The following is a 25,609-nucleotide window of genomic DNA, read 5'->3' as shown; positions in this document are numbered from 1 at the left end:
AACTAGAGTACCTACTGGAACATTCCAGAGCCTCCCGTTTTGCTCATAAGAAACCCGCTAGCAGTGAAGCCATGTCTAAACTTGTTGCTTTTATGGTAAACAGGGGTGTTTCCCTGATGAGAATACAGTTAAAAATCATTAGTATAAGTCTTAACAGAATATTTTAAATACATTTGATAATGGTTCGTTTCTAACAGAAAACTGTAACTAGTGCTTGGATGTCCCATATCCAGGTATGAAATTGGAAACATTATAGTCTGGATTATTCTTAGAAAGATACTTGAAATAACATATCTAATTTGGTATTATTAAGGTTGATATTTAGAAGAATTTCTTTATTTTTATTTGAAAAACAAAAACCTAAAAAGGATTTGTGAATTCTTTCAAAGAATGTTTTTATAAATTACCCTTATAGAGTTCTATCTCTCCTTACATTATTTAGTTATATGGTCTTGCTTGGAAAGAACTTCTAGCTCTTGGTCTTAAGTGAATTTAAATTAATTTTATGTAAAGTTTTAAATGTAATTTCAAAAGTTTTATATTTTTGAAGAAAGGGTAGGGTGAAAAGGGAACATAAATTCAGATGTGTTTGTTGATAAACCCTTTCTGAGGAAGTGGTGTTGAAGAGGAAGAGGGAATTAGCTGTACAGGAGCTTCGGGAAGAAGATCTCAGGCAAAGACTGAAATTGGGAGAGACTAGGTATATTTCTGAAGGCAGTCATTGTGGCTGGAGGACAGGGAGCCAAGGGCATGGTACTAAAGAAGGGTGCACGTTGGGAGGGCCAGGCCATCAGTGGCCTAAAGATTGTGCCAGTTAGGTGTGTCATAGTTGTGCCCTGAACAACAGGACACTGGTAAAGGATTGTTAAAAAGGGAGTGATGTGATTTGTCTTTTTTGAATGGTCACTGTGTCTGCTGTGACAAGAGTGCAGTGGCAGCAGACTAGTTGGGAAGACCAGTTCAGAAGCTGTTTCAAAAAGTGAGGCAAGAAGTGCCAGCTTGGCATAGGGCTCATATGGAAACAGAGAAGGGTGAATGGATTTGAGATACATTTTGGAGATAGCAATGACAGGACATGGTGATGGAATGAATATAAGAGGTGAGAGAGAGGAGTAGGAATCAAGAACAACTCTAGCATTTCTGGTTTGAGAAATGGAGAGTAGTGTAATGGCGCTATTACCAAAAAGGGGAAGAAATATGGAAGTGGAAACTTGGAAATTCAGTTTTATATTTATTAAGTTTGTTTCTCCTGTTAGCCATCCTGGGAACATGTCAGGACGGCAATTAAATATCCAAATCTGGAGCTCATAGAACCTCAGATTTAGAGATAAAATGGGAAGAGATTAGGATTAAGTCCACATTACTTCAGTTAAACAGACCACTATACATCAGGCACTGAGGATAAGATTTGAGTATAAGCCTCTTGGTGTTAGGTATGTGTTTTTTACCTCAAGCAATCAGCATAGTACTTGGCACATAGTAAGCATAGAGTAAATATATACTGAATGGGTAAATGAACTAGAAATAAGGTAATAGCACAGAATTTCTTAATTTACACAACTGATTTTCCCTTTGTAGTCTTATTCTATATTCTGTTATATGTATAAGAGATGAACTGGTATAAAATTGATTTGTTACTGTCAAAATATTTTCCTTGGGAGAGTTTTCTATTTCAGGGGCATCACATCAACAACTTGAGTTATAGTCACTCCACAGTATAAACCAATTTCATCTCTAATGTGTTTAACATAGAGTATCTTTTCCTGGATACAATTTCACAACCATTTCAAAAGGTACATTTTGTGTTAGCATTTTTTTCTTTCCTTTTAATCGTTTTTTATTGGATAAAAAGTTACTCCTATTTTTATCTGTGAATCCATAGGGTTTATTAAATTCAAGTTAAAATGAATTTGAAGGTCAAGTATTTGATACGTATCTGTGCTCCCCCTTTACCATAGGGATGACAGTAAGTGCTAATAAAGATGGCATGGGGATGATCGTTCGAAGCATTATTCATGGAGGGTCCATCAGCCGAGATGGCCGGATTGCCGTTGGGGACTGCATCCTGTCTATTAATGAGGAATCCACTATCAGTTTAACCAATGCCCAGGCGCGAGCGATGTTGAGAAGACATTCTCTCATTGGGCCTGACATTAAGTAAGTATCATTTGGGCTCCAGTTTGGCTTGGGAAATTCAGGAAGTTCAATTCATGAGTCAGTTTTGTTTTGTTTTTCCCCCAGTATGTACTTCTGTTTAATATGCTAAAGTTATCCCTCATTTATTAAAATAAATCACTCAGGAATTTGACTAGTCCTAAATAGTTCTTGATTGTAGATATAGTTTAAGATGATACAGTTTTTGAAATGTTTGAAAAAAATTAATTTGACTCTAATGATTCTGCAAGAACCTTAGATGTCAGTCATATGAGACCTCTCTCACAGAACAAGATGTCCACTTACGATCTTACAAAGATGTTTGGATTGGCCTCAGTATAAGGAACTATGTACTACCTAATTGACCTATGTGAATCCTAGAACTAAGCTAGTTCTTGAATGGCCAGTCATGGAAAAGACCATATAGAAGAGTGTTAGTCTGACCCATAATTCACCCTTTCATCAACTACCTCATGATCTAAGAGAATTCACCAAATCTATTGGTATAGTCTAATGGTAGGACATGTAGGATATTTTGTCAGGAAGGGCTTAAACTATCCCATAATCATATATGTGGTTTGGTTTTTAAGTCATGAACCATTTCTTGAACCAACATAAAAATCAGTTTATGATTCTGTCACACCTCCTCAGTGTAATAGCTTGGCTTTTTTTTTTTTTTTTCTCACATCAACTATTGAATATTTGTATTTAATGTATAAGGGATAGAATAGTAAAATAAGAGCTCAGGGAAAGATTGTTTAGCTTACATTGAAGTAATGATTACCAGTATGGGAAATTTTGCTGTATTAATGCTATATTACTGACTGCATTTTGTATTACTCTTGGGCAATGTATATACTGCTAGAGCTTTGGTAAGAAAAAATATATTTACAATCTGTTTTTCATTCTGCCATCAAGAAATAGAGAAATATATACCGTCTGAAGTGGATTCTGCTATTTACACAAAAGTAGTAGTATTTTTAAGTGGAATTTCAATGATGGGCTTTTGTAATTTTGTATGCCCTTTTGACTTTTATAATGGAATAGATCATCTCATCATGTGACAATTCTTTAATTATCTGAATAATGTGAGCCCAAGGGAATACACTAAAAATGTCAATGTGTCTAAGAAAAAAGAGAAACTTTAAGAGCTTTCTTCATCACTTATGGACCAGCGTCCATTCATCTAGCGTCAAAGATGAATGATATAGACTCACCTGGAGACCCTTTATTGCAAGGCTTTTAGCTTCCATGGTTTAGATGGAGTATAAAATGCACATGGCCTGGTAACTGATCATTTGATTTATTGTGTGATAATGTGCCTCTTACTTACGCTCTGAGCACCAATGCAAGTCCCCTGCCCAGTTTTTGGCACTCTGAGGACCAGGAACACTGCTTGCTTCTAGCCTCCCCCCACAGTTCGAATGTACTGCAAAACTTACAAAGTGGCTGAAAAATAAGACCATCGTGACATTGATTTGGCCTAAGTTAGGCATCTAGTCTGCTCTAGAAAAGTCGCCTGGTACTTTTTCAAGCTCCCAAAGACTTTTTTTTCTCCATTCCTTATTGCTGTTGCTCTTGTCCTTTTTTATTTGTTTTCCTGCGTCCTGTTTCAGTACCAGAATGGACTCATTCATGCTGACAGCAGCTTTATTAGGTAGGGCCTTGAGGATATCTTAAAGGTAACCTCATGAATTATTGCTTTAGGGTCCCAGGAGTCAGAACATAAATTAAAGAACAGAAAAGAAAAGTCCTGCATCATTCGCTCCTCTGAAGATCAATTAGTCAATCCATTTCTTTCTCACATGGTCATGTGTGTGTGAGCTCACACAGGCACACATTCATAAACATACAAAACACATTGATTCCTTCTCAAGTGTCCTACTAAGGCTGTGATTCAATGGATATAGTTTGACTTATTGGGTAAATGGTAGAAAGAAATTAGAATTATGATGGGGCACCTGGGTGGCTCAGTTGGTTAAGCATCCAACTTCGGCTCAGGTCATGATCTCACGGTTTGTGGGTTCAAGCCCCGTGTTGGGCTCTGTGCTGACAGCCAGCTCAGAGCCTGGAGCCTGTTTCAGATTCTGTGTCTCCCTCTCTCTCTGACCCTTCCCTACTCATGCTGTCTTTCTCTCTCAGAAATAAATTTAAAAAACATTAAAAAAACAAACAAAAAAAAGAAATCAGAATGATGTAATCCTTTTTCTGAAAAAAGTGTGTTAAATGATAAACACAGACAGCTATTTAGATGGACCAGGGCTGGGAAGCATGTTCTGTACATTTTGCATGAAGTGTTTTGGCCCGGTCCCCTTCTTACCACTTGCTTTTATGAACCAAAAGGTTTAGAATTACCTTAAAAGCTATATGAATAATCCTCCAAAAAGGAAAGCCTAGTCCTTCCATTACTCTGAGTGGAGCCATAACATTGCCCCTGGCCATGTAAGCTTTGTAGTCAATGCCTGGATGTAGGCTCCACCCACGTCTCTTTCGCTTTGTTTCTTGCTGTGAACCTAGCTTTATGTGGGATGGTAGTGGAGAGAATGTATTGGAGGGACTTATGGAAAAAAAGGCTCTAATTGGTTTAGTTAGGTAACTGATGATTTTTAGGAAAAGCATTGCTTATTGAAGACAATGCATTGAATTTCTTTTTTGCTGTTTACGATAGATAGCTGGGAACTTGGTGTGTGTGCGTTCATCTGTGCCTGGGTAGATAATTTGAGTTTCAAGAGTTCAAGAACAGCCAGTTTAAGTTCCAGGTTTCATTATTTTCTATGGAAAACCAGATGTGAAGCCTCACCAGAATGCACTCTGTTTCACTTCTCACTCCACCTTGCCAGGAGCTCTTACATTTCTGTAATAATAGCCAGGGTTTTGTGCTTAGCAGCAGCTGCTTCTAACATCTGCCAGATAATTACTGAGCTGAATCAGAATTCACCTGCCTTAACCCAAAGTGTGGGATGAATTCCTGATCAAGGAATAAAAGATTGATTGCAGTTATATTTTTCCATGCTTGTTAATAATCACTGCTATAGACACCAGTAAAGAGCAGATGCTTTTCTGGGGGAGGTGTAGATGGGGAGGGAGGTGGAAAGGGGGAAAAAAAAACAACCAGGAGCACCCACTTTTAACTACATATGTATGCATCTCACATTCAGCACAAGACATTGACATTTGTTAACACCATTGTAAAAAGATGCCGCGGCGTATGCTTCACATTCTAGATTTTCTACAGCACCTGCTGATGATCGAGCCCCCTTTTATGTGTGAGTATCGGTGATTCAAAAGCTCATTATGGCTGTGTGTTACAACTTGTCTGTGAAAACCATTTCATGCTTTTATAACTCAGTGCAGGGATACATCCAGATAATAGATTCAGTGTATACATTTTGGCTCCCCACCCCCACCCCCCCATAATTTATTTAAGAACATAAATCCCAAAAGAACTATGAGATTCTTACATTTTCACATTGCACTGATGATTGTGAACTCATTTGAAAATTACATTTTCCAAACTAAGCTTTCAAGCTCCTTTGTCAGAGAACGATCCTGTCTGCATGTGCAGACATGGTCTCTGGATTAATAGCCATATCACATTTCGGCATTACTAATGCTGTTCTTTTTTCTTCCATTCCATTTGTAACCAAAGGTTAGTTTACATTTAAGAGTTTTAATACCACTCTCAAGTAAGCCAGTTCAGTGTGTTTATTTCTGGTGCTCTGTTTGGTGATTTGGAGGTTTTGCGTGCTGTATGACCAGTCATGTGTTAGAATTGCTTTACACGTGCTGTCGCATTGTGGACCTCTTATTCTGGTGTCCTCGCTCTCTGTGGGCTAACCACTTATGAAAACTGCCTGCTTCCCCTTTCTTACTGCCTTCTAAAATATCAAAAAAGTATTTGTAAGACTCCATGTCCCCTAGCCTTGGTCAAAGAAAAAACAGTTTGGGACAAACAGAGAGGAAGATTCATTTTCAGTATTGTTTGGGGGAGAAATATTTTTTCCTTCTCGAAACATTTAAAAAATACAATACTTTGAACTGATTATTATTATTTGCCATTGTGTTCTAGTTTCTCCCTGCATACTTTTATTTACACGTGTTACCTTTATTGAGTCTTCAGAAATAATACCAGTTTTCTTGAATGGGCTTTTTAGTTTTAAGTTTATGTTGTTTTTGTATAAAATAGAATCAGTCTTCCTGACATAATGTGTTACACATTTTTACTCATTATTTTTGACAGGATAAATTCAAGTTTACTATTCCATATATTTTTAACACCCTAGAAAAGGTGTTTTTATAGATGAATAAATTAACTAGGGCCAGAATTGGAATGTGACTCTGTCTCCCAGTGTACTCCTGAACCCTCTCAACTGTGCTTTCTTCTTTATTTTTTGATCCTTGTGGTAAAAGTGTAATGAAGAGACTCTCAAGGGTCCGCAGAGTGTGCAAAGCGATCAGATGTGACCAGGCTAGCTGATGCCCCAGTACAGCACTGCGTTACATTTGTTTTACGCTTCCTGGGTTACAACAGCCTCATAAAAACTGACGTCCTTTTTGCGATTGAGGATATTGAGATTTGGAGGTGGTGATTTACCCTCCCATTATACTCTTGATGAGTAACAGAGCTGTGTCTTCTGACTCCAAATTTAAGTGACCTCACAGAGTGAACGCTTTTTATGGAATAACCAATGTGTCTGAAATTATATATCCTCCTTAGTAAATTATGCCAGTGGTATATTTCTTATTTTATTGTGGCCTAAAAGACAGTCTTTTTATCCTTGCCCTCCACTGCTAAGGTTTTATGTACTTATTGTCTTCATGGGTAAGTTATGGATAGCTGGTTTTATAGTCTTCATGATTTTTATATTGTGCAGTCCTGACACATCTTTTTTTTTTCGTGGCATAAGGTGCTGAACCAACTTCAAATTGAGTGTTTCTCTTATGTAACTATTTCTTAATTTGAAGACCTTGGGACAGCCTACTTAAAACAAGTGTATCAATCAGTTCTGTAGCCTTATAGGACAGCAGTAAGCTTGAACTTTCAAATATCAGTTTCTAAACATTATAGCTGTAGTCATCATCTTGCTTGGTGCCTTCCATATTGTAGGCATTCAGCCAGTACTTGCTGAATTAGTAAGTGGCCATTCAAGTGTAAATATCAGGCTTTTCTATAAAACTAGAATAATTTATTAGAGAGTTGATAACAAATTATGAAGAGACTTCCCATAAACTTATGATACTTTAACTTCAGACTTTTGAGTTCATAACTTAATAGAGCTAACATATAATTATTATAATGCTTTTCAATGCCCAAAATTAATTCTGTATTATGGATGAATATAAAATAATTTGGGGTGACCAGTGTTTTAGTAGAGTATACCTGATTTTTTTCTGCTAAGAAACCCAAAGATCTTTAGATGAAAGTAGTATTATTGCTGACAGTTACATTTCTAAGTATTAGAGATTGTTCTAAAAATTGCCGTTAGTTTTCTCATTCAGAAATCAACAGAATGCTGCTTTCCTCCCTCACATAGTTATTGGCAAGCATATACTTTATTGGTGTTTTAAAGTTTAATTGTTGCTTAACATTTAAAGTAAAAAAAAAAAAAAAAGTAAACTTTAGGTGCGGCTGGGTAGCTCAGTCAATTAAGCATCCAATTCTTGATTTCGGCTCAGGCTCAGGTCATGGGCTCATATCCTGAGATTGAGCCCCACTGAGTATGCAGCCTCCTTTGAGATACTCTCTCTCTCTCCCTGTCTTTCTCTCTTAAAAAAAATGTAAACCTTAATCTGTTATTCTTGCTTATAGGATGCTTTATCTTTTCTAAGTTGGGTTCTCTTCTGAGTAACCTACTAAATGAGAAAGTGTGAAAGTAGGGACAAAATGACAATATAATTTTATTTTTATATTTTGGAATCTTCCCCTGTTAGGCATAACTTTGCTTCCTTTTATCCCCTGGGATTGTGTTCTGTTTCAGAATTACTTATGTGCCTGCAGAACATTTGGAAGAGTTCAAAATAAATTTGGGGCAACAGTCTGGAGGAATAATGGCACTGGATATATTTTCTTCATACACTGGCAGGTAAGTGAGGCAGTAAGTCTGCTGCAGTGAGTGATTCGTACAGCAGGTATTAAAGACTTTAGAAGCCAGAGTCAGGGAGGACTAGTAATGAAAAAGAATGAATTCCTTTTCTCTCTTCTGAGATTTTAATAATACTCAGCCTCCAATTACTCAAGAAATTATCCACTAATGTGGAAAATATATGACAGTTCAAATTGAGAAGTTAAAATCCTCTTTAGTTGTACCACTCAGTATAGTACTTTTTATAGACTGGGTTCTGAGAATTCACCAGAGATTTCAGCGTTATTTCATTAATTCTCTGGAGCCCATAGTTTGTATGGTATTTTATCATGCTTTTTTCTCTTTTAAAACACATTCATAAGTTATACTTAATTTTTTATTAACGTACATACCAATTCAGAACATTTTTATTGATTATTTCTTACTCTTTTGGGGAGCATTGTGAGTTGAACATCTTTGTATATATGCATGTTAGGCAGTAGTGTATGGCCTTTTGAAGGCTTTTGATATACAATGTATTAAGAACCCTTAACACAGGGAAAGGTTTTTTATCTCCCCTAAGAAGTCAGGAACTAATTTTTGCTGTTGCTGCTGCTGACTGAGTTCAGCACAGGAAGAGAACTATTGTGAAATTGCATTTCCATGAAGAATGAATCATTTTACACTCACAATCCCAGGCCTGTTTTTTCAGTTGCATTAACAACTGAGGACCATATTTCTCTTTAAGCATGGTAAAGAAGTGCTGGCTCTGCAAACATTTTGGAGTTTTCTCCCAAGAGTTCTGCCATTCCAGAGAGGGTGTCAGGACATCCCAGAACACCTGGATGTTCAGTGACTCTGCAGGTATCTTGATAGGGTGTCACAGTTTCCTCTGCAAAGTGCTCATGACTCCAGTAATACAGAAAGTGTTAGGGAAGGGAAAGGTATTGTATGAGTTCAATAAGGGAATGTGATGTCATAGGCCTTGGGGGTCTTGTTAATTTTATGGGAAAAGGAGTATTCACTTCACCCTGTGCATAGTTAAGCCATTTTTAGAATTTGTCTCATGATCAGTGGTATTAATTGATCATAGCTTCCTGTTAAAATTGTAAAGCAGTCATTCTAGTATCCCCCTAAAATATTATTTCAAGTAGTTTAAAGACCATGCCAAGGTAACATCATATTCCTATTAAGTTCTGAGGCCTTTCAAGCTCTCAAAAGTCATTAAAGAAACAGCCACTTTCAGCACTGTATGCTCCCTTCCAGCACATTGACCTGGATTGTCCCACGCTGGGACTACCTGCTTCACTGCAGAGAAAGTACATTTGCTTTTAATGGAAGGGTCCTAAAAACAAAACAGTCTGCATTTTATAGAGAAGGAATCTGTACTGGAGAGGGTAAGTAGCTTGTCCAAGTTCCATAGCTAATAATTGGCAGAGCCAAGATTAGAATATAAACAGGCCCTATGTTCTTAACCTTTGGATTCAAAGAAAGAATTACACAAGCCCAGTATAAAAATATGGGACAGTATAGCATGGGGGTTAGGGCTCAGGTTTTGTAATAAGATGGCCTCAATTCATACCTTATCTCTGTTACTTTACTGTGTGACCTTGTGCCAGTTTCTCAAATCTGAATGCAGATGTATAGAAAGTATTTCTAGTTGATAGAGATGTCATTGGTAGTCACCAAACACAGGTGCAAAGAAGTCTAATTCATTCTTAGCCAAGTGAGCTCAGGAGAAGAGAACTGGTCCATCCTGTTCTTTGGAGCACACGGCCCTTGATTCCTGTAAACCACATTCTAAGATGGATAAGGAATGAACAGCACATTTATAGGAGCTCATCTGGATTGATGAAAGGATTCTAGCACTGTAGAGTCATTTGAAGAAAATGGAGTTTTTATATCAGAGGATTCACGATATTAGTTTTACAGCTAAACAGGCAGGAACATGAGGTCCAGTGAATTTGAGAGGGTAACCACGTAGCTCCCTGAACTTGGGCTTGGTGGGTGAGAACTTCTCCCGTCCCGTCCCCATGGCTGTCACTGAATGCTTTAGGGGCTCATTTTAAGTCTGTGTTCCATACCCACTTCTTCTGCCAGCTTCCCACCTACTGAATTTCCTGAGGGTTAGCCTCGTTTTCACCTCTCTACTCTGCATCTTCAGGAATGTGGTTTCCCTCAGTCTGTCCAGTTCTCAGTCTGCTTCTCAACATCCTTTTTAAATCCCCTTTTTGGACCAATTCCTAACAGTCTTATCCCACTGTCAAGCTTAGACTCCTGGTCCCAGCCTCGTTGAGAACCTTGTTCCTCAACTTGCACAGGAAGGGAATTCAGACCTCCAACAAGGGATAGGACAGACAGCCAGACAGATTTCCTCTTAACATGAAAAACAAAAATCTGACATTTAAGTCAAAGGAAGAATGAGACCTTCAAGGAGAGCCTGGACAGTTGCTTTCAAAGATGTTATGAAACACATTCAAACACAGATGGATTATTGGGCTTGGCTTATATGAGTTCTGATCTCAGAGTCTAAAGATTATATAATTTGACAGAGTTCAGTATTCATATCACTGGAGAATAGATATAATTTGAGCGTATACTTTCTTTAGATTATTCAGCTTCTATAAAAGTCAACCAAAAACATTTATTAAATTAGAATTTTTTAGCCTTCTCTGCTTTCAAAGGAGTATGTTCATGTATGTCTTTAGAAATCCAATTTTTACTGACAGCGTAAGGACACACTATAATCAATATAACCATACACTATTACTCTTATGATGCAAAGTATACCTTTGGAAAAGCAAAATATTTATTGATCTGGTTTATTTATAGTTTAATTTAAAATTAGTTAACAGACTGAACACGTTTCTTTGTTTTGTTTTGTTTGTTTTTGTGTTTGTTTTTGTTTTACGTGCCTGGCATTTGGCAAAATCTGAAAATTGAAAAGTAGCCTTGAGTACAGGTACATTGTACACTGCTTCCTGTAAGGAGGGTTCTATGCATGATCCCTCTGTATCGGCTGAAGCTGGACCTAAAGTGTTTTCTATCTTTCTTGAAGGGAAAGCATTGGTCTATCCTTAGGAAGCAGAGATGCTAAATTTCTGCCTTACTTGATGGTAAGTTCTTTCAAGACAGGAATCAGTCAGGGCTATGCAAGTTTATAGGCCACATGGTGCTTCTACCTATATGTTTTGTTTAAGAAACACTTGTTGAGGGGCTGCCTGGGTGGCCCAGTCAGTTAAGCATCCAACTTCAGCTCAGGTCTGTGGGTTTGAGCCCTGCATCGGGCTCTGTGCTGACAGCCTGGAGCCTGGAACCTGCTTAAGATTCTCTGTTTTCCTCTCTCTGCTTTCCCTATTCCCCTTTGTCTGTCTCTCTCAAAAATAAACATTAAAGATTTTTAAAAAAATAAAAAAGAAATATTTGTTGAATGTTACTCTTTAAAATTCTTGTATTTATCTTCTTCTTGTTCCATTCCTATATTCTCCCACATTTCCTCAGAAAAGAAACAGATTAGCTAAGAATCTTAGGGTTCAGCTATATCTCCAAAGTTATGGTAGATTGATCTAATGTAAGGTTTTTATTTTGTTTGATTAGATTTTCTTTACCCCTTAATGTAAAATTGGCCAGGTCTGTAAAAATATAAGGTAGCTCTGCATTTTAAACCGATTCAATAATATAGTACATAAAAGACAGACTTGCATAGTTTTACTAGAATTTTGGAGTACTCACTATGTAAATTTTTAACAGAGACATTCCAGAACTACCAGAGCGAGAAGAAGGAGAGGGAGAAGAAAGTGAGCTTCAAAATGCAGCTTACAGTAATTGGAATCAGCCCAGACGGTAAGGACTATTTCTGTCTTCTGCCTACTCAGTGTTTAAAGAGGGAGGTGTGGTTTCAAGTACTGGATTACAACTTGCTCCTGTGACATGGGGCAAGGCGTTTTAGTATCCCTTACCCTCCATTTCTTCATGTTTGCAGTGGAGAAGATAATGTGTTAATTCCACAGGGTTAAAACTAACATGTATACAAAGATTTGGCACATAGTAGGTGCTAAATATGATTAACTAGAGAAAATTTTGCATAGGTAGATGGAATGCATAATATTTTCTATAGAGTTGGATATCAGGTACACCACCAAATGTTAATTTAAATTTTATCTAGCATTTGTAGCATATATATTCAAAATGTGTGTGTATGTGTAAGCATCTTGTTATCACAAGCTGTAGTTATTTTAACCCATGCTCTGTATGGAGCCAATTTCATATATAGTAGAAAAGATAGCTTTCCTAAATATGTTCAGATATGTCCCTATGCATCACTAAGGCATATTTTTGTATTCGTGCTGAGTAAAATCAAATTCAGTTTCATAGGAATTTATTGAGCTCTGATTATGGATGCACATGTTTTTATGAATAACAGGGAAGTATAAGACATAAATCCTGCCCTCAAGGAAGTATAGTGTACTTGGAGAGGCAAGATGTAGGGACACACAAAATACTTGAGGGAAAAAATGTAAAGAATTTTGCATTAAGTATAAAATAGAAGTAGTCATTGAATAGTCCCTGTAAACAGATCTATAAGTGACCATCATTATGGTTTCTTGCACTTATTTAGTAAACACTTAATATTTATTCTAAAATGAATAAATAAAATACTCCAAAGAGAAAGATGTCTACTATTCAGAGATGTAAAACAGTATGATGGTTTTTCTTGCTTACATTTAAACATTTCTAGGTTGAGTCATATTTGAAATATAGAAAACATTTTATGTTGCCTTCACAAAAATCAGTAAGCATTTCTAGCCATTTAAAATTTAAGGGGTGCCTAAGTGGCTCAGTCGATTAGGCATCCAACATCAGCTCAGGTCATGATTTCATGGTTTGTGGGTTTGAGCCCCATGTCGGGTTCTGTGCTGACGGCTTGGAGTCTGGAGCCTGTTTCAGATTCTGTGTCTCCCTTTCTCTATGTACCTCTCCCGCTTATGCCCTGCCTCTCTCTCTCAAAAATAAATACTAAAAAAATAAAATGACTTTTTGATTGGAATTCCTTTAAAGCTATTTAGGCTGCTTAGAAAAATCAAGGTCTCTGAATCATACCCACACTGAGACCAAAATATAAATGCTAGGTCTGTGACAGAAAATAGATTATGCTGTTTCTTGTTTATATGAAGAGAAAGGCAAAAGTAAGTTAGGTGAAATTACTTTGTAGCTGGTGATCTTAGTGATAAATTTGAATTTTTTTGGAGGACAGTAATCACAGTCTATCTTTTTAGATACATTTATCCATTTTAATAGCATTATTGGAGAAAAAGTAGATTTTAGGAGACCATATGCAAAATGTTTAGAGTCCATAAGAGCCATGTTAGAATTCTAAGTTTGACACTTTTTAAGATAAATTTCTTAATCTCTGGGGGTGCCTGGGTGGCTCAGTCTGCTGAGCATCCGACCTTGGCTCAGGTTATAATTTCGCATTTTGTGGGTTCGAGCCCTGCATCAGGCTCTGTGCTGACAGCTCAGAGCCTGGAGCCTGCTTCAGATTCTGTATCTCCCTCTCTCTCTGACACTCCTCTGCTCATGCTCGCTCGCTCTCTCTCTCTCTCTCTCTCTCTCTATCTCTCAGAAATAAATAAAACATTAAAAAATTTTTTTTTAAATCCTTCTTTAAAAAAATTTCTTAATCTCTGCTAGGTCTGTTTCTTCATCTGTAAAATGAGATTAATAATAAAATCTTTTAGATTTGGAGAATTCAGTGTGATGATGCATGTAAATCTTTAGCATAGTGCCTGATGCAGAGAGAGCACTCAGTCAGGGGCTTGGCTGGTCAGTAATCACCACCATCAGTAATAACTAAGCAAATGGAAAATGTTGAATACAGGAATCATTGTGATATTTTATTATGAGAAAGAATTGGGTATAACTTATGAACTGGAAGATAAAATACTTTTGGCCTTTATTTTAGTCTTCACATATCTAAAGGTGATAGTTACTTTACAGAGAGTATGGCTGGAGCTTCCAGAAATCTTAAAGAAGGTACCCTGCACTAAGTAAGGTACTTTTGGGAAGAGTTTAAAGAATAGTATGAGGAAGCTTACCAAACCAACCAGAGCTTTTAGTAAACGAGGAGCAAGTGTTGTGAATATGCTATACAACATGGAAAACATGATGGGACATTCATTTATGCAGTTAAAAGAGGTTTGCTTTGTGTAGAAATAGAGAATATTTGTTAGCAAAGTATAAATTTTAAGAATGCAAATCAGCTGGTACTCTTATTTTGCATGTGATTTTTTTTCCTTTACAGAATTGGTATTTACTCTGTGTGTCATTTCCTAGCTTGCTTTTTTCTCAATCCAGTGTTTTGGAGATCTGTCATGTCACTTAATTCATTCAGTTTAGTTGTTGCAGTGCATTTCAGTATATGAATACACCACCATTCATGCCCAGATTGCTATTTGAGTAATTAATATTTATTCACAACTACAATAATTCTGTGCGATAAATATATCTATTTCCTTATACATAGGTATGGGAATTTATCTAGGTATGTTTCCAAAAGAGCTGGCTCATAAATTTAAGTGTATTATTTATTTTATTAGAAGTTGTCAAATTGCTTTTTAAGGTGGCTGTACCAATTATTACTTCAGTCAGTTCTAATATATGAGAATTTTCTTTTCCCTACATCCTTGCTATCACATCATAGGATTATTTAAAAAACACATTTTTTTTTTGTCAATCCGATGGTTAGAAAATGATATCCTGTCTTAATAAATAATGTATAGGCATAACAGAATTAAGGTGGTAGGGTACACATTTTTTCATTTGTCATCTGGATTGAATTTTATATCTTGCTTATATTGCTTCAGTAATCATAATCTCAGTCATCATAATAAGAGTAATAAAAGACTTATTGATTGCTGTGCCAAAGCTTTGTTTTGCTCTTTGCATACTTTGATTGATTTAGTCCTCACAGCAATTCTGACATAGACTTACTGGCTGCATTTCACAGCTGAGGAAGGTAAGACACTAAATGAGTTTCAGAGGGTCACACAATTGTTAAGTAGCAAAAAATAAACTTGAAACCAGAGACTTGGTTCAGAGCTCAGGCAGCCTGGCCTCAGATCTCTTTTACCTTTGCTTTTCTGAATTTCATTCTTTGCAAACCTATGTATAGGTCTCAAGAAAGGCTGCCATTATTCCATACAACTAACTCTGCACATGTTCTATACAAGTTTTTTGTTTTGTTTTGTTTTTGTTTTTTTACACATCTCCTTTCTCTATCCGCAGAATGTTTTACCATGTCCTGTTCAGTAGTTCCTCAGCCCTGTGGTCATTTCAGCAGCTCTGTCCTCGTTATCTTCTCCAGTGTTTTAAGGAGTTACAGCCTTTCTTCTAGAGTATACTGTATTTGAATACTTTGCTACCTGCCAGACCCTACATGGTCTTACAGTGCTATTTTCCAAAGGTTGTTTAACTTCTCTGAGCATCCTCCATTTGTAAAATGAATGAAAGTAAATGGGACTCATCTAGAGAATAATGCTGAGCACATGATAACACTTAATAAGTGTTTCCTGCTGCTATTTTTACCATTTGAGAAATTATAAGAAACTCTCCAATTCACACTAACTACAAAGAACCCTAGGAGACATTTTCTTTCTTTCTTTTATTTGTTTTTTCCTTTTTAAGAGAAGGGATAAGGAGTCCTACATATGTATTCTGAGTTCTTAAATGTTTACCTACAAATGCATAAATTTACTGACATCTTTACTTTGCCATTTTATCTTAGGAACAGCTTTAAGAAACAAGAAAGAATTTTGGTTCTTGTCTTTCACAGAATTCCCAGAGTGAAAGAAAATGATGACGAGGATTTTAACCAGTTTAAACAATTCATACAAATATTATTAAGATTCAGAAACCCGTAGTAACATCCTTTTGAACTAAATAGTTAGGTCTCTAGGATTATAGATTTCTAAGAAAAAAATGCTGACCTCACCTGCCTTCATCTGGCCAGGGGCTGTCCTCTCCCTCTACCCATGGTTCTCCTTCATTCCCCAGCCTTTTCTTACTGGGACCACCCTCACGACACAGCAGTCCTTACTCCAATCTTTCCTTTCCTCTGGGAGCTCTTCAAAGCTCCTCAAATTAAGGCCATGTTTGGACCATGCTTTGTTTTCCTATTTAATGTCCAACATCATCTTCCTTCCTGCAGCATGGAGCAGACTGCATTATCTCAGAGCTCTTTGCTAGGTTCCTCTGATAATACCCTGAGCTGCTTGTTCTTCCCAGCCAGACACCTCTCTGCAAATTACCTTATTGTTCTATCCCATCCTTTTCTTAAGACACAAACATCATGTATTCATAGTGCTTAGAGCTATATGCAGTTATTAAATATGAGTTCCTGTGTTTATTATGTGGGTAGAAGCACATTCAAGGCAGGGGAGGTAGCAAGCACCAAGGCCCGGAAGCAGGAGAGCATGCCTGACATCCTTAAGGAACAGCAAGAAGATGCTGTGGTAACTGGAGTGTAGAGAGAAAAGCAGAATTGTGGAGACGAATTTAGGAGGGCAGTGTGGGATCAAATCACATCAGATATTGTTAGCCACTGCTTTTCAGGCCCTGACTGTTAGGTACCAGGTCTAGCTTGGCAAAGATTTCTACAGAGATAAGCTTCTGACATAGTGTATGCAAGAATGTTCTTTTCCCTGATTTGATTGCCAAGCTTTGATGCTACCATCTGTTCAGGGGTAGCTGAATTTCTTGATTTTTTAATGTCTTCAGTATTAGATCTCCTGGAAAATGATACTTTTATATTGGTCTGTGTCCCAGCCAGGGGTGTGAGTTCAGCATTTACTTGTAACATATCATCTTCAGAATGACATTAGTGTCTATCTGACTATAAAACATGTAATTTAGAAAGTATTTAATATAATGATTTTGTTCCACTACTGGTAAAATCTTAATTGGCAAAATTTAATAAATTGGCAAAAATTAACTTCCATAACACTGTATTACATTGAGTTTTAAAAGATTTAGTTATGATTTTTGACCACATGAAGTGTGTAAATCACTGGCATTAAGAACACTGACATTGCTGCATAGCCATCACTATCATCTACCTCCAGAACTTATATCATCTTACAAAACTGAAAATCTGTACCAGTTAAATAATAACTCCCCATTTCTGCCTACCCCCATTTGCTAACAATCACCATTCTACTTTCTTTTTCCCCAGTTTTATTGATAAATAATTGAATATACATCACTGTATAAGTTTAAGGCAAATAGCATGATGGCTTGATTATATATTTATCATAGAAAGATGATCACGATAGGTTTTAGGTCTTATATTTAAATCCTTCATCCATTTCAAGTTAATTTTTGTGAGTGGTATAAAATATGAGTCTCTTTCATTCTTTTACAGGCAAATATTCCATTATCCCAGCAACATTTATTGAAGAGACTTTCTTTTCTCCATTGAGCATTTTTGCCTCCCTTGTCAAATATTAGTTGACCTTATTATATATTCTTGTGTTTATTACTGGGCTCTTGATATATTATTATGTTTATTCTTGGGCTCTGTTCCATTGGTCTCTGTGACTGTTTCTATGCCAGAACTATGCTGTTTTGAATGACTATAATTTTATAAGTACAGCTTGAAATCAGGAAGTGTGATGCCTCCTGCTTTGTTCTTTTTTCTCAGGGTTTTTGACTGTTTAGAGTCTTTTGTGATTCCATATAAATTCTAGAGGAGTTTTTTTTTTCTATTTCTGTAAAAAATGCCTTTGGAATCTTGATAGGAATTGCATTGAGTCTGTAGATGTCTTTTGGTAGTATTCACATTTTAGCAGTATTCTTTCAGCCATGAACACTGGATACCTTTACATTTATTTGTGTCTTCTTTGATTTATTTTATCTATGTCAGATTTTGTCAAAGACTTTTTATCTGTGTCTGTTGAGATGTTCATATGATTCTTTTATTTTCTTTTATTCATGTGGTTTATCACATTGGTTGATTGGCCTAGGTTGTACCGTCCTTGTATCCCAGAGGTAAATCCAGTTTGATCATGGTGAATGCTCCTTTCAATGTGCTGCAAAATTCGGTTTGCTAGTATTTTATCAACAATTTTTACATCCATATTCACCAGTGCTATTGCCCTGCAGTTTTCTGATTTTGGTACCAGGGTAATACTGGCCTTCTACAATGAGATTGGGAGTGTTCTCTCCTGTTTGATTTTTGGAAGCATTTTAGGAGGATTGGTGTTTATTTAAATGATTAGTAAAATTTACCAGCAAAGCCATCTCATTCTGGACTTCTCTTTGTTATAGAACTGTTGATTACTGATTCAGTCTTCTTACTAGTAATTGGTCTGTTTAGATTTCCTATTTCTTCCTGATTCAATTTTAGTAAGTTGTATGTTTCTAGGAATTTTTCCATTTCTTCTAGGTTCTTAAGTTTGTTGGTGTATAGTTGTTCATAATAACCTCTTATGATATTTTGAATTTCTGTGGTTTCAATTGTAATATCTTCTTTTCATTTATAATTTTGTTGATTTTGGTCTTTTTTTTTGGTTAGTGTAGCTAAGAGTCTGTCAATTTTGTTTCTCTTTTCAAAGAACCAACTCTTGATTTGATTAATCTTTCTATTATTTTTATGTTCTCTATTTCATTTATTTCTTTTCTTTTTTTGAATTTCATTTATTTCTGTTATCCTCTTTACTATTTCCTTTCTTCTGCTAAATTTAGGCTCAGTTTATTCTTTTTATAATTCCTTAAGTTTTAAAGTTAGGTTGTTTATTTGGGATCTTTCTTATCCTTAAATGTTGGCACTTATTGCCGTCTCAGAATTACTTTTGTTTCATCCCATAAGTTCTAGTATGTTGTGTTCCCATTTTCATTTGTCTCAAGAAACTTTTTACCATTTTCCTTTCTGTCTCTGTATCCTAAGTATGTCACATCAGTAAAATCGTGTATTTGTCCTTTATTCCACTTAGCTGGCTTATTTCACTTAATGTAATGTTTTCAAGGTTGTCGTATGTGAAAAGAATTTTCTCCCTTTTTAAGACTAAATAATATTCTATGGTCCATATATACCATTTTGTATCTTGGGTTGCTTCAACCTTTTGGTATTATGAATGATATTTCTGTGAATGTGATTGTACAAATATTTCCTCAGGATCTTTCTTTGATTTTGGGAGGGTATGTACCCAGAAATGGAATAATTCTATTTTTATTTTTTTAAGAACTTCCATACTGTTTTCCATAGTGGCTGCAACATTTTACATTCTACCAGCAGTACACAGGTTCCAATGTCTCCTTGCCAACAACTTCCTTTCTCTCTCTCTCTCTCTCTTTTTAAATCATAGCCATCCCAGTGGGTGTGAGGTGGTAGCACTGTGGTTTTGATTTACATTTTCCTGATGATCAGTGATGTTGTGTATCTTTCATGAGCTTTTGGGCTATGTGTATATCATTTCTGGAGAAAAGTCTATTTAATTCCTTTGTCCATTTTTTAATCAGATTGCTTAATTTTTTATTGTTGTGTTTTGGTGTTCTCTTTACATCCTGGATATCAACCCCTTATCTAAAGAGTGATTTGCAAATATTTTCTCCCATTCTATGAGTTTCCTTTTTACTTTATTGATAGTATTTTTGAATAACACAAGTTTTTATTTTTTTCAAAGTCCAGTTTGTCATGTCTTTTGTTGCCTGGGCCTGTGGTGTCATATCCAAAAATTATTGCAAAACCCAGCATTATGAAACTTGTCTCTCATAAGCTTTCTTATAAGCGTTTGCAATTTTATTTGTCTTTACAGGGTTGAACTTTGGAGAGAACCAAGCAAATCCTTGGGCATCAGCATTGTTGGCGGACGAGGCATGGGGAGTCGTCTAAGCAACGGTGAAGTGATGAGGGGCATTTTCATCAAACACGTTCTTGAAGATAGTCCAGCTGGCGCAAATGGAACCTTGAAACCTGGAGATAGAATAGTAGAGGTACCCTCTAGTTAACTTTCTATGCCAAAGTTCCCTACCTCTTCTGTCCTCTTTCCTAAGGGAATCATTGCCTTTACACTGCTTCCTTGACCAACAGGAAAGTCGAATTTCTTTGCCATATGTCTCATTTCATCTATAATTTTTCTCTTTAGTGCATGGTGACAGATTATATACCTTGATTCAGACATTGGTGTTTGGAGATATAACCAACTATTTTTAAAAACACTGGCCCTGAATTAAAATAATGAAGATCTGTTTGAAAGAACAAAGCAGATTTCTTGAGGAAGAATTGAATTGTTTGAAATTATGTATACATGTGCAGAATGTGTACATCATAACTAAGCTCTCCAGTGAGATTTTATTTCAAGAAATGCTTTGTCACGATCATTTAATTGTAGAATAACTTTGTTGGATAAGATTGTTTTCCAAGTGAGTCTCTTTGGTAAATCTTTTACGCTAATCGCCCTGATAACCTTTTATATAAATGCCCCACCCCCACAATCCAGGCTCAGATTTTCCTTCTACTACTCAGTGCTGTGCCCATTTATCACTGAGGAGTGTGTGTGTGTGTGTGTGTGTGTATTTACACACTCATGTATGTGTAACTTCGTTATGAGCAAGAGAAGCATTTGGTCAAATTGTTGCTAATCTCTTAATTCAAAACAAAGTATAATATTTTAAATAGTCTTTTCTTCCTTGGTCACTACTCATTTACTCAGCAAATATTCCTGGAACAGCTGTTGCATTCCAGATGCTATGACAGGCTCTGGGCATTTGGCAGTAAACAAGGCACCATGCCTGCCTATCTGTCAAGTGCAGCAGACTTAACAAGTAATCAGGTTACTTCAGAACCGTGTGATAAATTGTTTGATCAGGGTAAGTATAGTTTTAGTTTAAGAGGGTAGTCATCAGGATATTTAGAGTAGAATAGGAAACAACTTCCCAGTAGAAACCAATCACTTTATTATTATAAGGACCATTACATTTACTTTATACAAGTGATTGTCTCTCATTTTCTAAATCCATATAACTTACCATTAAAATGCATTAATTGTGTAGAAAAAGATTACAACATATTAACTGCAACTTTAAAATGAACAGTTTCACGTTCCTGAAACAGTAGTCCTTTACTGGTTGATTGTCTGTGAGAGCTGAAGAGGGAGGAAGATTGAGAGTTGGGAGGACAAGGATCATGTCTTTTGTTTCATTTTGTCTTTTCCTCCAGCCATTTATAAGGAAGAATAATGGGCTTTTTCTTTCTTCCTGCATCCTTGCCTTTCATTAGATGATACTTACCCCCTTTTAAAAAAATGTTTATTTGGGACACTGAGTGGCTCAAGTCGGTTAAGCGACCAACTTCGGCTCAGGTTATGATCTCACGGTTCTGTGAGTTCGAGCCCCGCGTCGGGCTCTGTGCTGGCAGCTCAGAACCTGGAGCCTGCTTCAGATTCTGTGTTTCCCTCTCTGTATGCTCCTCTCCCACTCATGTTCTGTCTCTCTCCATCTTTCTCTGTCTCTCTCTCTCTTAAAAATAAACTAAATTTTTTTAAATGTTTATTTGTTTTCAGAGAGAGAGAGTGCACGTGTGGGAATTGGGGGGACCAGAGAGAGAGGGAAAGCAAGAATCCCAAGCAGGCTCCATGCTGTCAGCGCAGAGCCCAATGTGGGGCTCAAATTCGTGAACTGTGAGATCATGGCTTTAGCCGAAGTCAAGAATTGGACACTTAGCAGACTGAGCCACCCAGGCGGGGTCCCCAAGCACCTTTTTAAAGAACTCCTTTTTAGTAGAACACTTATCTAAAGATCCCAGTTTCAGATTATCACTGGGCAGTTTATTTTAGGGAGAATTCACTGTTAAATACCTTTGACTTAAAGAGAAAAAGTAAAGAAACATTTATAATTATTTCTAGAAGGGTCTTATGGTTTGTACCAAACTGTTGCTTAAATGTATTGAGGGAGTTAAAACATCCCTTTCAAAGTGAAAAGAAAGTATTTTTGTGTGTGTTATAAAATACTGTATGCAATTTAGCACTGGTTTGTTGAAGGCTCTTATGTATAGGGGCTTTTCTAGTAAATAAGAAAACCTTAGGCCTCTGGGATCCTGGAGATTCTAAAACATGTCTCTGCCAAGTGTCTAAAAATGTATTTAGATTAGATGAGTCGAGACCTGCACAATATTCCATTCTAAGTGTAGAGTTCTTTAGACTTGAGCAAAGATATGTCCTGGTAAATGTGTCTGCAGATAGAATATTTGGTAGATGTGAATACTAACTTTTATTCTACAAAAATGAAAGCTATTTTTATATGCACTGTAAGATATATAACTATTGATCTAAGGGAGGTTTTCAATTAAATGTATGTACTTCTTTTAAAGGTGATAATGTCCTATGCAGAGATCTAATAACTATTTTCTTTTCCAGAGTTGTGTCTACTCTGATTTTACTGTTTTGTTGTATATACCATATTGTGGTAATCGGAAATGATAAAATGATAATAGTTATCCTGTAGTTTTAAGCTGGCAGGATTAGCATTTGGCCTTTCAAACTATTTTCCTTCCTGCGTATACATATTCATATACTGCATAAGCTGAACTGATCATCACCCAGGCAATCCGTGGTCAAAAAAAAGTTACAAAATAACATTCATTTTCAAGCTGTTTATATAAGAATTACTAACAAGCACAATTTCTTGGCTTCTAGCTCCTGTCATGTCTATTACAAAGATTCTTTTGCAAAACTAATCTTGCCATAACCCAATTTTTCTGAATGAACATCAGACTTTTGTTTTTAACGTCAAGCATCCCTATGCAGAGAGAAACACACAAAACATCCCCTACCCATTTCCCGGAGTAATCTACAATAAGTCGGAAGCAAATTCCTAGTGATTTTCATGATGAAGACAGCCCTCATATGATTTCTTCAATGATGTTGATTTCCTAATTTAAAGGAACAACTGATAGTGTAAGGAAAGCAGAAGCAGAGCCTTCATTTCAGCTGATTATTAATTTGGTTGATTATTGGAGACAGAAATCTGTCAACAGTAATCAGTGTCCAAAACAAGGGACCACAAGTCTTCTGGACAAATTAAGAGTTCTGGAGCCTCATAAGTAGTCACCATTATTTTTGATTCTGAAACAGATTCCCAAGAGCCTCACCCAGGATCCTCAAAACTCCAGATCCACAAATTGTTCTGTTGTTCTGTAGCTTCTTGAAATGTTAAGCTGAGGCCTTCCATTGCAGGTGGATGGGATGGACCTCAGAGATGCAAGCCATGAACAAGCTGTGGAAGCCATTCGGAAAGCAGGCAACCCTGTAGTCTTTATGGTACAGAGCATTATAAACAGACCAAGGGTAAGCAAACAAAGGGCAAGGTAGGCAAATCCAAACAGTGTTCAACTTGGAATCTAATATAACAAGGGCCAAGTTGTCTCTAAGAGCAGATATCCACTGTTGAAATCTCAGGAGACTTGTTAAAATTTCATATTGTTTTTGTTTTTTTTTTAATTTGAGTTGTCCTGGAAATCTCTTCCACCATGTTAAATAAACACTGGAAGTCCATTGAAAACACAGAAAAGTAGGATTCATTGGTGGCCATCAGTATCTAGATGCATAATTATTACTGTTCACCATAGTCACAAAATCTATGTCATTAAGATTGAATGTGATATATTTAACTTAATATTGTGTGACTTCTGGTGGAATCCCTGAGAAGCTAGAGAGATTACAGTGTCTTTCTGCATTTATTCTCTAGACAGAATTTCCAGCTTATGCAATCCCACAATCATCTGAATCATTGTGAATGTATTTGTCTATCCCACTGAACATTCTGCATAGTGGAAATTTAAGCAGTATGTTTATATACTAGTGATTTCATAACTGCTGCTTCCCAGCCACAGTCACTGTAGAGCTCCTCATCACTGGATAACTCCTGGCAGACAAAAAACTACTAACCCGTTTTACCATCAGTCCTGACAGGTAAAATGGCTTGAAAAAATATTTTGGAAAGTGGAATAAATTCATTTAATGAATGTTGTTGATGGAGAAGAGACTAAGTGAGACTTTGTGGGTTTGACATGCCCTAATGATTCTGAAGATGAAAATTATGCCAAGAGTTGCAAACTGTTCTTTTTAACTATTCCTTTTTTAGGTCTCAGTGAAGAGAACTTATTTTCACGTGCAGTAGTTTTTAAACATGCCCCTTGGAAAGTTCTTCAGAACTATACACATTCACTGCAAAGTTTGCATATCACTTCAGGAGCTTCCTAGATGTTCTGGAACTCACAGAGGTTCTACTTCTGGATCTTAGTAAAAACAAAATAAAACACACACACACACATAAAAAAAAAACCCTGTCATACTGATTCTCTTTGAAATACCCACTCATTAGCTTTATTTAAAAGAAAAATGTCAATATATGTGAGGGAAGTTAAAAGAGCCGTCTGAAACTGAAAATATGTAATTATTCTATCATTTTAAAATCAAGAATACAAGAAATCAGTGCCCAGATGATGGAAAGAGAGTAGCCAAAAGCTCTGTCAATAAGATCAGCGCAAAAGTGACTTGTTAGTGTTCTGTGCAGTGGGATTCAGAGTGTCCAGATTTATCCTATTAGTGTTTGTGCGGTCAAGACAGATGTAGCTCTGGGGTGGGTTTACTGTAACGGATGAATTTAGTAGTTGCTAATGTAAGTACTTGTCTTCACATCTGCAGTTTTTAATCATTCCATTGTTTATTGTTAGGTAATAATTATCCATTCAGATGAGAAAATCTGCCAAATGATAGGGCTGCACCATGCTGCAATTCTCTTCACATGGTATTCAGTTTGTTTAAATAACTACAAATCTTTCCACATTTGTTTCCATTTGTTGTGTCTAACGTAGATATAGAATGATGTTGGCAAATGGTGTTTACGTTAAGACCATTTTTTTGTACATGGGCAGGTTTTTTTCCATTGTTTTTATTTTTAATTTTCAACTTGCATATCATGTAGGGCAGTACTGTAAACTGCTGAATAGGATTCTTCATATTACTTTTAAAAACTTAAACTGCAGACATTTATTTCAACGCCAGTCACAGTTTCTAATAAGCTGGGAAGATATTTTCTCATATGCCTGGAGAATACCACTGTTTTATCACCTGAGGTAGAATGACTCTTGATTTTATAGCAGTTACTCTAGGATAAATCTTGCTTAGAGTGACATGTCTAGTCAAGTTACATGTGACAGTATTCAGGGCATGTTGAATGCCCTACCCCAAAATAGGGCACATTGAATATTTTAAGCTGAAGGAATTAAGGAAAAGGCATGCTAGAAGGACTCTGACCTTCCCCTTCTCCCCTGATGTAGGTCATAAAACCTTCCTCTGAGAGGAGCCCTCCCCATACCTAGATGAAAGGAACATCCTTAC

General features: G+C 36.5%; 1 protein-coding gene across 10 annotated transcripts in view; it reads left to right on the top strand.

Moving 5' to 3' along the window:
- MPDZ (multiple PDZ domain crumbs cell polarity complex component) overlaps window positions 1-25,609 on the top strand; it is a 156,790-nt gene that overhangs the window by 93,690 nt on the left and 37,491 nt on the right. For 7 of the 10 annotated variants that reach the window (XM_039253671.1, XM_039253666.1, XM_039253672.1 and 4 more), the window contains 5 exons: window positions 1,959-2,157; window positions 8,133-8,237; window positions 11,967-12,059; window positions 20,027-20,204; window positions 23,444-23,554. In XM_039253671.1, the coding sequence (XP_039109602.1) occupies window positions 1,959-2,157; window positions 8,133-8,237; window positions 11,967-12,059; window positions 20,027-20,204; window positions 23,444-23,554 (686 nt within the window). The remainder of the gene's footprint in view (window positions 1-1,958; window positions 2,158-8,132; window positions 8,238-11,966; window positions 12,060-20,026; window positions 20,205-23,443; window positions 23,555-25,609) is intronic. The other 3 variants (XM_039253675.1, XM_039253673.1, XM_039253667.1) reach the window with 2 other exon arrangements.

Source organism: Hyaena hyaena, unplaced genomic scaffold, assembly GCF_003009895.1.
Source record: "Hyaena hyaena isolate Hyena2069 unplaced genomic scaffold, ASM300989v1 scaffold_458, whole genome shotgun sequence".
Lineage (NCBI taxonomy): Eukaryota > Metazoa > Chordata > Mammalia > Carnivora > Hyaenidae > Hyaena > Hyaena hyaena.
Note: the sequence above shows the minus strand (reverse complement) of the source record. Positions and strands in the feature narration are given on the sequence as shown.